General features: G+C 35.5%; 1 protein-coding gene across 3 annotated transcripts in view; it reads right to left on the bottom strand.

The window, feature by feature from the left end:
* LOC104138517 (WD repeat-containing protein 7) overlaps positions 1-13,812 on the bottom strand; it is a 177,384-nt gene that overhangs the window by 122,070 nt on the left and 41,502 nt on the right. For 2 of the 3 annotated variants that reach the window (XM_068925161.1, XM_068925163.1), the window contains 3 exons: positions 10,688-10,777; positions 8,901-9,019; positions 6,348-6,471 (listed from right to left, as the gene is read on the bottom strand). In XM_068925161.1, coding sequence (XP_068781262.1) covers positions 6,348-6,471; positions 8,901-9,019; positions 10,688-10,777 — 333 coding nt within the window. The remainder of the gene's footprint in view (positions 1-6,347; positions 6,472-8,900; positions 9,020-10,687; positions 10,778-13,812) is intronic. The other variant, XM_068925162.1, reaches the window with a different exon arrangement.

Raw genomic sequence — 13,812 nt, 5'->3', positions numbered from 1 at the left:
ACCCTATGCAAGGCTCTGGGTCCATCTACATAACATGTTCTAGGCTGGTAAAAGTTCTGCCAATGCTCTGAGTCAACCAAAAGATCACAGCAAGTGAAGTGCAAACCCAGAACTAACATACCTTTCCCCAGCAGGATGCTTTGGTTTGGACTCTGTACTGCTGAAACAATCACATGGCCTTTGCATGGCTTAGCTCTCTGTCCAACATGTACCAAACAGGCCAGAAATAACCAGCTTTTTCTTGGTCATACCAAAACTGCATACCAGAATCTTCTTGGGGCTTAAATTGACAAAAACACGTGCTCAGCACCACCACACGCTGTTGCTGGTTGTGTGTACTTGACTGGAAGTCACGTCTGAGCAGCGCGTGCTGCAGCCAGCTCAAGAGCCACACAATGACTCCCGAGCGCAGACACCTCAAATCCCAGAGCCCTTCCACTTCGCTTTTACAAAATTAACATAAAAGACACAGATGATGGTTACAAAACAATCTGACTTCTAGCACTTAAACTACACACAAGTACAAAATCATTGATAACAATAAAGTGTACAACACAGATAAACTGTCTAAATGCAGAAAACTGCTGCTTATGTTTTCACTGCTTCATTTTCCTTGTCTTTTCAGCATAAAGATATTAAAAAGATTTCTTTTTGGACAGTTGGTGGCTTTTTGCTCACTGATGACCTCAATGTCCAAAGAGTTTGATTTAAATTTACTAAACTACAGACAGATAAAAATGCTTAATTGTCTTCCAAATATGTTAATAATGCCATATACTAAAGATAACAGGCTTTATTAGTGTATTTTATTATATGACAACCCCTGGCCCTAAGAATATACATTCACCAAAAAAGAATCATAAAACGGTAAAATAAAAATGAAGGTCAAGAACGTAGCCTCAGATGGGTACTGCATAAATATATACGCTAGCAGCATAAACCTCTACAGCTGACCATGCAGAACATCTCTATTGACTTCCACAACTCTACCACTTGTAAGCTGCCAGTTTGAGCTTGCCTATGAAAATTAAGGAATTGCAGGGCATTTAGCAAGGTATATTCAGTAATTGTAAAATATATATTTAATAGGTAGGTCAAAGATTGGAAAACACTGATCTCTAACCCAGACCCGCCTGTTCCTGACCTGATATCTGACCACTGTAAAAAACGGATGCAATACGAAAGAATAGATTTTATCTTATTTTAAATCACTTTCTCTGTAAAATAATTTCTCCTTGTTTTCAGTACACATCTTTTCTCTCTCCTCACTAATTTCAACTTCCTTCTCACAGTTTTTTGTAAACAGTCCTTCACACTGTAACATAAAATTATCCCCTTAGTGTATTTTATTGACTCAGTGTTTAAGACAAATACCTAGATTTTGACAACATAGTTCCTTCAAGTATCTTACTGAATTAGTCCTTGAGCCCCTAATCTCACAATATGACCCCTTCATGAAATAGCTGCTGAAATAAATTCTATTCAGGAAGATCAGGAAGCATGAACTGGACATAAAGTGTATTGTATTTCTCAAATCTCTGCACATTAATAGAACAATATACAGAAAGAAAATTTTTAAAAAAAGAAAAAAAGATTTGTAGGAGTAATTTATAATTAAAACTGACATCTCTAAAGGTGATCATTCCAAAAGATGGGAAATCTATACCAATATGTATAACACATGCCTTTTTGAACAACAGACAAATTATTATTTGTGCTAGATGAATAAGACGAATAAAAACTAGAACAGAATAAAAACTACTCGAATCTTACAAGTTCCTCTAGAGGTATTTCCTTATGGCGAAGGTTATACAAAACACAAAAGTTCTTGCAAAGGTTAGTCTCATTTGTAAATTGTTACCCTGCATTGTAGGGAACAATTGTGTTATAATGTAGCAAGCGCAACCTTTGGGGAGCAGTCACATCCGTCCTTTAAAGGTTCGCGCAATGATCTAGATAGCAATCAGCTAAAAATAATAGAGGAGATAAACCTCTGTATCTACATGTGTGCTCTACATGTAACATTTATGAATATGTTCAGAACGCCAGTATCCTGTGTAAACCCAGTAAGGACTAGAGAAAAGAGATATTCGAAAAAAGGACACAGCACACTGAATCTTGTCTGCTTCACCATCTTACTACTTTTAAAAATTCTGTTTCCGTGAAATACATTGAGTACTGTTGAGTAATAATAGCTAAACAATTCACAGGCGATAGCAGAACAAGACTACTAGTACTTTACTAAGTATGAAGCCTTAATTATTGTTTCACTATGTGCTGAGAAATATATTGAGAAAAGTTTTGAATTAAAGAAAAATTGATTTGAATGAAATATTTCCTAAGCTGCCACATTCAATATGTTCTATGATGTGGCATCAGCTAATATTTCCCTATTTCCCTCAAAATGGGAAAACAAGTCATGGGAATAAAATCTGGCTAATCATTTTATGATTGCACTAACTGGAAGCATTAATCAAACACAAGTTCTAAAATTTGTATTTCTTTTGTTCACAATACTCTCTCTTGCATCACTAACACGGGATTATCTTTTGATAATCTTTTAAGTTTGAATGTCTTGCAAGTTCCTTGAACACACGTTATCAAAAAGCCGGGAGATGTGCCAGTTAACTTGATCTTTACGGGCAAGGTCATGTCCCAAAACTGCCATTGGATCTGTGTACAGAATATACAAATGGTGAGAGATTTCAACTCTGCTTCCTCGTACCACATACTTGATTCATTTAAGAGTCAAACATAACATACTACAAAGTATCTCATACTAGCAACAGACTTCTATTAATGATTACCACTAGTTTTAATTAAAATGAACCTGCTAGTGCAGAAGGATTTTTTTTAATATAATTTTTATAAAACTATTGTGGAGTAATAAAATGTGCTGAACACAAAAATATGCTGATAGTATTTTATGCCCCTCTGTCAAGAGGCAAAATAGGGAGAAGTGGTGAAGAGACTCAAATAATATTTCTTGATCTACCATAATCCTCCTCCATGCCTTTCTAATCATAAAATGATACTCTTCCAAAGACCATGATTGAAACTGTGTCCATTTCGGTCTTCACAAATAATTTTTATACCTTTCAGTTCCTCCCCAAATTTTTAAAAAATATGTCACTGTTTATTATGTCTTACAATACAACACAGGAAACCTCCGTATGTTTTACTCTACTACCCACAAAAGCAAACTTCCTTGTTTCTTAATTATTTTGTTTCTCCTTTCTGATAGCATAATTACCTTTTTTCTCAGGGTGTCAACATCTGTGTATACGTTGATACAGGCAGTAGTAGTATTAACTGCCCTCTCAGCCTTGTCATTCAGGAGAACCATAAACTCATTGAGGGGACACCCACTGTAGAAGTAACCTCAATTCACATGGTTTTCAACTCTCTTAATTGGGGGGGGGGGGGGGGGAATGTTTGATTCGCCAGTCACGATCTGTTTAAAAATTTTTCAATATTAGGACTTTCACAATTTCACTTATTTTCCAGTTATCCATTCAACCATGCTCTGCTGCTTTTTCTATTTTATATTTTCCTCCTGTGTTTTAAAATTCTCTTGTCTGTTCTGATCAGATCAGGATGTCCTAATTTAGTGTTAAAATAAACGCTATTCTTTGATCTGCCAATAACTAATTTAAAGGCCAAAATACAGCTGTATGCAAGCTTTCTTACAAAATATCGTATATTTTCCTTAAAGTGGTCCCTGGCTATTGTCACAAAAATGCATTGCATACTTGCAACCTGAGCACAAAAGCAAGCTTTAAGAGACTGAACAAAATAACATGCTTCCAGAAGATGCACGTGTCAAACCGAGCCTAATACTCTTCTATAAAACTTTCAGATGTAAGGATTTAAGTAACTAGAAGTACTAGAAATACCAAATGATTGGAATTAATACAAACTAACAGCTGTTTTCAAGTATCATTAAAAACAAGTTCTTTTTTTGGAAACAGTCCACTGGGCTGAAGCAAGCAGGCATTACAGAGCAGTTCACGTAAACTTCACCAACACGATCGTATCCATAACCTTGCACCCAACAAGGTCATTCACTATCACCGTAGAGAAAAGAAATTAGTAATCATCAGTAGTTGCTACAGGAGCAACTATAGGGCAACCATAGCTGTATTCTACGAATGGAGTGTAACTGACCTCATAGAAGGATCAATTAAAAAATAAATCCAAGAATAAAGAATGTCACAAATATCTATCAGTATGAATCAAGGCTCTTCTGCATCTATCTACAACGTGCTATCACTTACTATTCACTGCTTGAGGGCATGTCTAACTGTGTAACATCCCAGTAACCAGGCAAATGCTACATGCCTAAAGGCTGTAATTAACAACACCTTAGTCTTAACAACAAATTCTTAACACCACTTGAAAATACTGTGTTCTCAGTAACATATACATTGAATTTAGATTTGATAAAATTATTACATGTCTCAAAAATCTATTGGTACCTAATAGAGATCTTTCTCTGTACACAACTACATTCTTCCCTGGAAGAAGGCTCATTTTCAGAAAAATGCACGTCTATTATTCTCATTAGAAAGCAAATACTCTCATTAATGAAAATATAACAAATCAGTAAAAACTTGTAAGTGGCAGACATTTTTGGATATTATCATATAAAGGCAAGTTTCTAGATGGATAATCGAACGTTACAATCCTGATAGGTCTTCCCAGAACGTATTCTTAAGAGCCTGTAAAACATCTGCTTAAATAGCAATGAATAAAATGAAAATAGCTGGTTTGGAAAAAATTACAACAGATGAAACCATGGTCAGTAACTGTTTAACAGATTTGGAGAAGAAAAGGATTATTAAACTGCATATCCCTGATTATTACTGCAAAATATACATACAAAATTACAGTCAGGAGCATAATTTTTTGGCATACCTATCTTTGTGTGTAATAGTTAAAATTACACAAAAGACTATTGCTCCGAGTCACGTCAAATTCAGTTAAAACCCTTCTTTGTCCATGACCCACCTGCTTCAACACGGCCAGGCATTTAGAAATCTAAATAACTTTCAAAGCCTTCAGGAAAAATATTAAAAAGAAATCCCTGTATTATTTCATCTTCAATTGGAAGATTTTAATGGATAGCATTTTATTGAAAAGGACAAGACAATATTTAAGATCACTCCAGTCAGACTCATAATTGAGCAAAACGACAACTTTGTTTCACCTTATTGCTTTAAGAATTTTTTTTAAAACGTGTATTAGTTTATATCATTTGACTTCTTCAAATACCACCCTTCACCTAATAAAAGAGAAAAAAGATGACAGGAAAAAATTACAGAACAACTGTTAAGGAAAACAGTACTTTATTTTATAATCAAATTAAAGCATAGAAATATTGTTAAAGAAGTGTATTTGTAGCAGTATTTTTAAGTTTAAAAAATTACACAGAGGCCTGTATGAAATGACTTACTGATGTATGTGTTTTCTAGATTATGAGACAAATGAAAAAGGGAACAATTCTTATCCCTACACGTACTTCTGGTACAGGTTAAGACTTCTTAGTGTAACACTGCAAGAGAGATTTTCTTTGCTGCTCCTGCGTTGTCTTTGCTCTCTGTAAAACCAGGTCAAGCTTCTAATGCCCTAAAGCCCAGCAACTTCTAATTTTAAACTTTTATTAATTTGCTGAGAGAAAGAAGAGAATATGCTCTACTTTTCAATAGAAAGGGAAGTACCGTAATCTTGTGCTCATCTAATCAAATGTCACCGTAAATTAACGCCTCATGAATCCTCAATGAACTATGCTACCATCTTTGCCCAATATCTCCTTGCAGCACTCGGTAACCACTGTTTTTGAATACTCACTGGCCAGGAGTGACATCAAGTGTTTAACAGGCACTGACAGACATATCCTATTAACCTTCATTACTGCCTTTTGGTCAAAGGATAACATTATAACAATTTCTATAACTTAATTATACATTCTATGAAAAAGGACTTCTGCCTTTTACCAGTAGAGCCTCACCATTTTATCAATCCCTTAGAAAAGCCTTTTTACACTAGGTTTCTTCGAACTACAAGGCTAGCCCTTACCTGGCAGGGATAGCGTTCACAAATGACACTTCATTCCAAAAGACATGTACTGAAATATTTTATTTACCTAATTAAAATTAATGATCTTAAAAGATTCCATGGTTGTGAAATTGCTTTTAAAATTTCAAGAAACTTTTATATAAAAACCCAAGTATTACAAAGCATTTTTCCCTTAGGTTTGTAGTGCTGCTTATGTTATTGCTTATGAAGCTCTTTTTTCCCTTATCTAGCAACAAAATTATTTTCAGATTAAACACAGAATTACTTACGTGATATAACACTGTCAATATATTGTGGTAAATACGGAGCCCATGCATCAATTGTTTCTTTCCGACCTGCCTGTTCGATTCTTCTCAGTTCTGCTAACAGTAACGCCTGGGCAGCTTCTCTTACCTATAAGGCCAACCAGAATGTCATACAATCTCAAATCTTATTTATTAACATGTTTTAAGTATAATTTAAAAACAAGAAAAAGTAGCACTTAGAAAACTTATATAGAAACATGAGCTAAGCTTTTTGATTATTTTTCCCCAACACTCCCCACTTCAAATACAGAAGCACAATAAAAAGCAACATGACATGCCCAAACTATCATGACTACAGAGCATAGATGTGCTGCCCCATGAGAAAACTAGAGGATGAACTTCACAACTCGGTCCCCTTGCATGAGAGCACTGCACAAACCAAACCGGTGCTCTACCCTTTCCTGGCTTCTCTTCGCTTGCCCTTCTCAAAGCAGAAAGCAAGACCGACACAGGCTTCTTCCCCTTGCCGTAAGGTGAACGGTAATATAAGTTGCTTGCTCTCGGAAATAACATGGCTCACAACTGAACCTTATGCTTACATAGTGTAATGTTCGATCCACATAAGTAAAATTAGCTATCGCCTTTCAAAAAAGAGCAGCTCTGATCTACTGAAAGAATACCAAAATTTAGTTTTCTAGAAGCCATTTCTTGTGATCATCCTTTTCTACGATATTTCCAAAATTAACAAAGATAAATAATGCTCAAGTAATTTTTCCAAACGTCAAGAATGCTGGAATGCAGTAACAAGACAAAAGTCACTTAAAAATAATTTTTCATGTGGAAGAGTTAGCAATGAAAGAAGAAAAAATATATATATATAAAGGTTTTCCAAAGTTTACAGGAACTTTGCTTTTTACACCAAGAAATACAAAACATTGACAAACAATACAGGACAAATAGTACAAGACACTTATTCTACCTGAAGGTTCTGTAACATTTATAAATACACATATTAGATGTATCCTAAAGGATTTAGCACACAAAGAAGTCAAGTCACTTGACCAAAGTCAAACAGAAAACTGTGGACAGAGAGAAAACATGGACAAGAAGCACTCAGTACAAATTGAAACAGAGGAAATTCCATCTGAGCATAAGGAAACACTTTTTTACTGCAAGGGAGGTTGAACACTGGAAAAGGCGTCCCAGAGAAGCTGTAGAGACTCCACCCTTGGAGATGTTCAAAACCCTCTCTCCAAAAATCCCTTCCAACCTCAACTGCTCCGTGATAAAAATATAATATCCTGCCAGTAACTAGACTTCCATTGCTTACAAATTTTCATTAGTTTCAAAGTAATTACGCTCTCAGGAGGTCATCTCACTGTACACACTATCTAGCAAAAGATAATTCTGTAACAGGCAATCAGGAAGCAAAAAAGCATTTCCAATGAAGTTACAGAACTGCAGAAGACCTACGGTCTACAATCCAGCTCTGTTACTCCTTTCTTACGTTGAAAGCTGCACAATCAACAAAATTTTTGCCATAGCAGCATAGGTGTAGTGTTAAGGCCAACTAGTCATTTATCAAATAGTTGGGTGACAAACCATTTACTAACTACTATACATGCACTCCAAAAAAAAAAAAAAAAAAAAGCAGCAACTCAGCAGTCTGGAATTTTTTTTTGATCCCAATGAGATTCTTGATGGACTCTTGAAAATTTTTAATCCAATAATTTTCTTTTTAAATATGAACAGCAACATTTCTGCTTACTACATGTCACACTGAAAGTAAGAAAATCTGCAGACATGATTACACTTCCAACATTTTGACACAAAAACTGAAAAAATTAACCTACCGTATGCGAAATAAGTAATAACTATAGAAACCTGTGTCAGAAACAAAGTAGCATTCTCTAGTCTACAGAAAAGTGGATTCATAAAAGACAACAGCATCAGTTTAAAAAAAGTACATTCTATTTGCATCAATAGACTAAAATCAAGAAAGTAACAAAACAGACAATCACATATTTTGATTTTGCTTCTTCTTCCCCTTCTACTCCTTCCTCCCTGCACCTCCAAATAGAATACAACAAAATAAAATTCCAAGAATTGGGGAAATTAGCTTTTCTAGCGTCAAATAACAGTATTCACAGTTGTTGTAGTAGAACAAGGATGACATCCAGTGGCCAATTAGATAAATCACAGACATACACTATTATTACAGAATCACCTAGGTTAGAAGGGACCTCTGGAGACCACCTAAGTCAAAGTCCCCTTCACAAAGCAGGGTCAACCAGAGCAGGTTTTATCAGGGCTGTGTCCAGTCCAGTTTTGAGCATATCCAGTGATGGAGACTCCATCACCTCTCTGGACAACCTACTCTAAAGTTTGGCCACCCTCACGCAGTAAGAGTTCCTCAGGTATGGTACCTCGCTGAAATGTAATGTACCAGATTAAACCAAAGAATTTAACATTTAAAAAGGTAGACTGAGATCTGAAAACACACTATTTTGCACCTTTTAAACACAGCATTAACCATAAGCAGGGAAAAAAAGAGTACAAAATTACTACTGAAATCACCTCCAAGCATCGATCCTGCCACCTGCGAGCTAGCATCTCCAGAAGAGGAGGTCTAAATTTGTCCAGTCCTAACAGGTCAGGGAGCATAACACAGTGCATAGCAGCGAGCTGGCTCCACCCTGTTAAAATACATCGTAACAAGAAGATAAACATAAGAGGCACTGAAGCAATTTTAAAATACCATCAAAGAAATTTACACTGGCCACTGAGGGAGAAGGAGGGCAAGAAAAAAAAAAAAAAAAACCACTACAGCTATTTTCTTAAACAAAACAGGATTCTTTTCCTCTGCCATGGGAACGCAGGGTTCACCCCTGCCATGGGCTGGACGCCCAAGCTCTAGAGACAATACGTGTCTTTTTACTGATTCCAATCAGCTTCAGATCAGGTTTTACAGTGTGTGATCTTCCTGTTTCAGGCACAGGAACTGAATGAGCGCTTCAAGGGAAATACCTGGTCAGATCTCTTAGACACATGCAACGTCCAAGAGAGATACCAGCAGAAGGTTGTCTCAAATCAGTCCTGATTTAACGCAAACATCCCTCGTTTCCCACCCCCTCTCAAGGAGGCCTTCCAAAAGTAACAACATTCAGCCTCATACTTGGACTTTGAAGTTGCAGCCTTATGAATATGCTCAGCATAATTAGTAAATACAGAAAGAGTTCCCAAAAGAAGTACTACAGCTAATATTTTCAAAAGCATAAGCCAGTGCCCTCAGTTCAAGATTAATTTAGATGATCTGTTCAAACAATAATTTATGACATTCAATGTCCTATTTGCAAGTGTGATATAATCTAGTTACAGAAAACTAAGTATATGAATTATCACGACAAAAACCTGCGTAAAATTTTATGTTCAAAAGTTATCAGAATAGATACTAAAAGCAACTTACCAACAGAGCTAGAAGGGGTGTGCATGCGTGCGTGTGTGTACACTTACACGCCAATCTTTTTGGCAGAAAAATGTTCTTTATAAAGTTGATAAATATTTGGGGGGAGGGGGTTCACCCCCAACCACAAAACCCAAGTAGCTTAAATCCAAGCGCTTTAAGTTTTCATAAGCGCCAGAAAAAGAATTTAAATGACATGAAAACAATTTTGTTTCTTTTTAAAAGGACCATTATATTTTTAGTCTTTCCGTTTGCAATGGAGACTGCAAAACGATGGTGCTCGTTCATTACGGCAGTGGAAACACTTGCTCACACTAGAAGGTACTCCAGACTCTAGTTTGATTTGAACCTTCCTACCAAGAAACAGAAGCTATATCCACAACGGAAGCAAAGGAAACGGCACACAGAGAGAACACAAAACTAAATACATTACAACTTCTTTCATTCATATATTACCACGTTTGTAGATAGAGGCATCCAAAAAAGCACAGCGCTATTTCCTATTTAAGGGAGCAGTTGATACAGCATTCTTCTAGAAGGAGCCTTCTAGAAGAACAAGCTTTTTCTTGTTCTTAAATTTGTCAACCTAAAGATTTATATTTTCCCTACTTGAAAAGATTGAGAGTATTTGTTAAAAAAAAAAATCAGCAGGACCAAACAAGTTCTGAAACGTAATCTCTAAAACAATGTTCATGAAGTGACTTTCCACAAAGTCCAAGACACACAAACCAGATCTACTCACCCTTTACCAGCATTAATGGCAAAGTATACAAAAATAAACTCTTTGCCTCTGTTTCTTGTAATGACAAATACCTATATAGATTAAAGTACTGTCATAACAATGATAAGGGACATTAGTTGAAAGTAAGAGATAAATAGATAGAAAATGAGGAAAGAATACCTTCGTTTACTAAGAAACAGGTATGTAAAGTAGGAGCAGTGTCAGAGCCAGAGTGACCAGCTTCAGTGCTAGAAGAAACAGCAGGAGCAACTTGCAGAGGAAAAAAGAAGAAATAAAGAGAAAAAAAATAGGAAAGTGAGGATAGCAACGTCTGAAAAATAGATTAGTATTACTGAAGAATGAAAAACAAAAATTGGAGGAAACTATGATAATATTAAACTAAAAAAAATTTTAGGTTTTACAAGAAGTGCAATGTCAGTGAGAGAAAGACATGCAACTGCAGAAAAACATAGATATACTAACATAAATTTGCATGTTTTGAAAAGAGAAAGTACCTATAAATAAAAAGATTACAAATACGGTTTTTAAAGAGCGTGGATTCATTTTGCAACACTTCACCATGAATAGAAAAAATACAAGTTCCAATTTTTATTTTTAAGTTTTTCCAGTATCTAGACAGATTTTCAGTTTGCACTACTCACTACACAGCCTAGAACTGAACAACCAGTTCATTTCTATTACTCTGAAACGGTATAGAAGGTATTACTGATCGTTAGTTTTAATATAATACTGTTCAAACGTATCTCAATATTCAAATAATTTTAAACCTAAATCAAAGAAAGGACTAAGAATATACAACATAAACATATAAAACACACAGTAGACAAGCAGCTATAAAAGAGCACAGTTCACGAGTGTTATTCGAGGCAGAAGTTATGGCATTTACTTCGTAAACTGCATAATTTCTTGGCGCAAACGCATTTTAAAAGCGGTTCTAAACACTGTACTTCACTAATGCTTCATGACTTGAAATTATCACATGAAAAGATGTGCAGACCTTATGGCATACGCATGCTACAACCCGAGGTCAACGTTAAGATTTACAGGTCACGATCTGACACTTCCTGTCTATAGAGAAATTATCACGTCATGCACAAGCATCTTCAAATTAATCCTCCTCTTTTATTCCCTTGCGGAACAACAATGGGTTCAAGCTCCTGAGCAGATTAGGCATTGTCTTCTGAATAGTATGTTTGCTTTTCATGCAGTGAACTTCTTTTGTCACCGTAGGACATCTGCATCAAAACTACTTTTTTCCGTACTTTCCACATGAATGCATCATGATGGCACGTGTACAGTGACAGGATGACTAGCAGAAATCACATTGTGACAACAAAAATTAGTTTCAGTAGATGTGAAAAACAGCTATTTAATTTATGAAAAAAGATTAATTCTTTGTAAATAAGTGAAGTCTTTTTTTTAAAGTTTTTCTTTCTCTTTTTTTTTTTTTTTCTTTTCTTCTTCTTCTTTTTTTAATTGTCAGCTCCCTTCAAGTGTCATTAATTGTATCAACCACTATTACAGAAGCAGCTGGCCCAAAAGCTGAGTAACACTGGGCTCTAGTGATCTCAGGACAAATACAGGTCAAATAGATGGAGATCAAGCATGTCATAATAGGCATTAATTGTAGCTGCACTAATTGATTTCTGAAATCTATGAGAAGCAAGATGCTACATATAGCACATAAAGGGATGTGCACATTGGATACTAAAAAAACTCAAGATCCAAGTGTACCCTCAGAAAACAAAACCATCTTCTTCCAAGACTGCGTACCTCATGCCACCAAAAGTAGGAAAAAAAGACCGTTTAGAAACTATGGTATTTTTCTGTACTTTCAACAGCACACAATCTCATTTTTATCAATTCTTTTCCCAAGCAGTTTTATATATTTTTGTTACCAAATGGAAATGTATCCATCATCGTAATTAGCAAACCTATTTCAAAGAAAAATGATATAGTTTTCATTCTGGAAAGGATAATCATAACGGAACTACAGAGGGACATAAACCCTACCTGTGAGAAATACATTTTAACATTGAATTTGCTGTGCAGACGTGATTTTTGGGAAATCTTGACCTCGCACACACTTCTCTTTCAAAATAAAAAATAAATGCTTGTAAAATAACACAACAAAATACCTTTTACACGTTAAAGACAACTGCTCTTCCTCATTTTTTTTTTTTTGGGGGGGGGGGGGGGGGGGGGAAACACATTTCTGCTTTTTGCTATTGCCCACTACTTCTCTATTATGTAGCATCCCTGATCAGGAGAAGGAAACTTGAAGTGTGCCACTCCTGAAAATGAGTTTCCCTTTTTAACTGAACGTCACAGTAAATTAATATTTAGCAAAATAATGAATATGCACAAATATTGCTGACTGGCAAGTTTCCTCCTCCAAGATATAAATATCCCTCTTCTTCACATGTGAGTGAAGAAAGTAATCATACAACTGATGTATGAGGTACCTGTTGTGCTTACTACCTTTCTAATCTAAGAGCAGTTCCACAGCTTAAAGATGTATTTAAAGATATACATGAAGGATAAATATTCACTAAAAATACCACAAGGAAAAATCACTTCTACTCTGTAATTAAGAATTAAAAAGTGCAATTATTTTATCAACTGTAAATTTCTCCTTATTCAAATAGCTTGAAAAGACAAAGTTTTAACAGTTAACCATAACGGTTAAGACTTAATAAAAAACAAATATGATTAAGAAAACTTGAAACGAATCTGAAAGGATATTTTCTTTATATATTACGAAACACATTACAGAAAAAAAAACAAACAACCTACTATTCTGACCTATAGCATATGCACAGAGCTGGATTCGCATCAAAAAAATTTTCAAAAAAATCAATTTTGTAAGAAGATTAATGTTGTATATACCTTTTCTCTTTGTTTTATCATACAGTGAAGTGGTCCTCATAGCAAAGCGTAAGTCTGCAATCAGTTTCATCTACTGGCTTAAAAGCTCATGCTTATACGTTCTCCCCAAATTGTTAAAACTTTCAACTGCTCTCCTGTTGGTAATTGTTTGAAAATGCCAGTTGCAGTTAACAGTAATGGAATCACTAGGTTTTATTTACCCGTTATCCCCGTTACGGGCAAACACTGCAATTGCTGTCTACCAGCCCCGCAGGTATACTACCTTACCACACCATCCCCACTTTGGTTCTCTCGCTAACAGTTCATTCGCTCCTTACTTTTGTGCTCAAGTAAAAATTGGCCACATCATGGTATTTTACGCTTACTTTAAGAGAATTAGTTCATTTGTCCCATCA

The sequence above is a fragment of the Struthio camelus genome, chromosome W (assembly GCF_040807025.1).
Source record: "Struthio camelus isolate bStrCam1 chromosome W, bStrCam1.hap1, whole genome shotgun sequence".
Taxonomy (NCBI): domain Eukaryota; kingdom Metazoa; phylum Chordata; class Aves; order Struthioniformes; family Struthionidae; genus Struthio; species Struthio camelus.
This window is presented reverse-complemented; position numbering and strand designations above follow the sequence as displayed.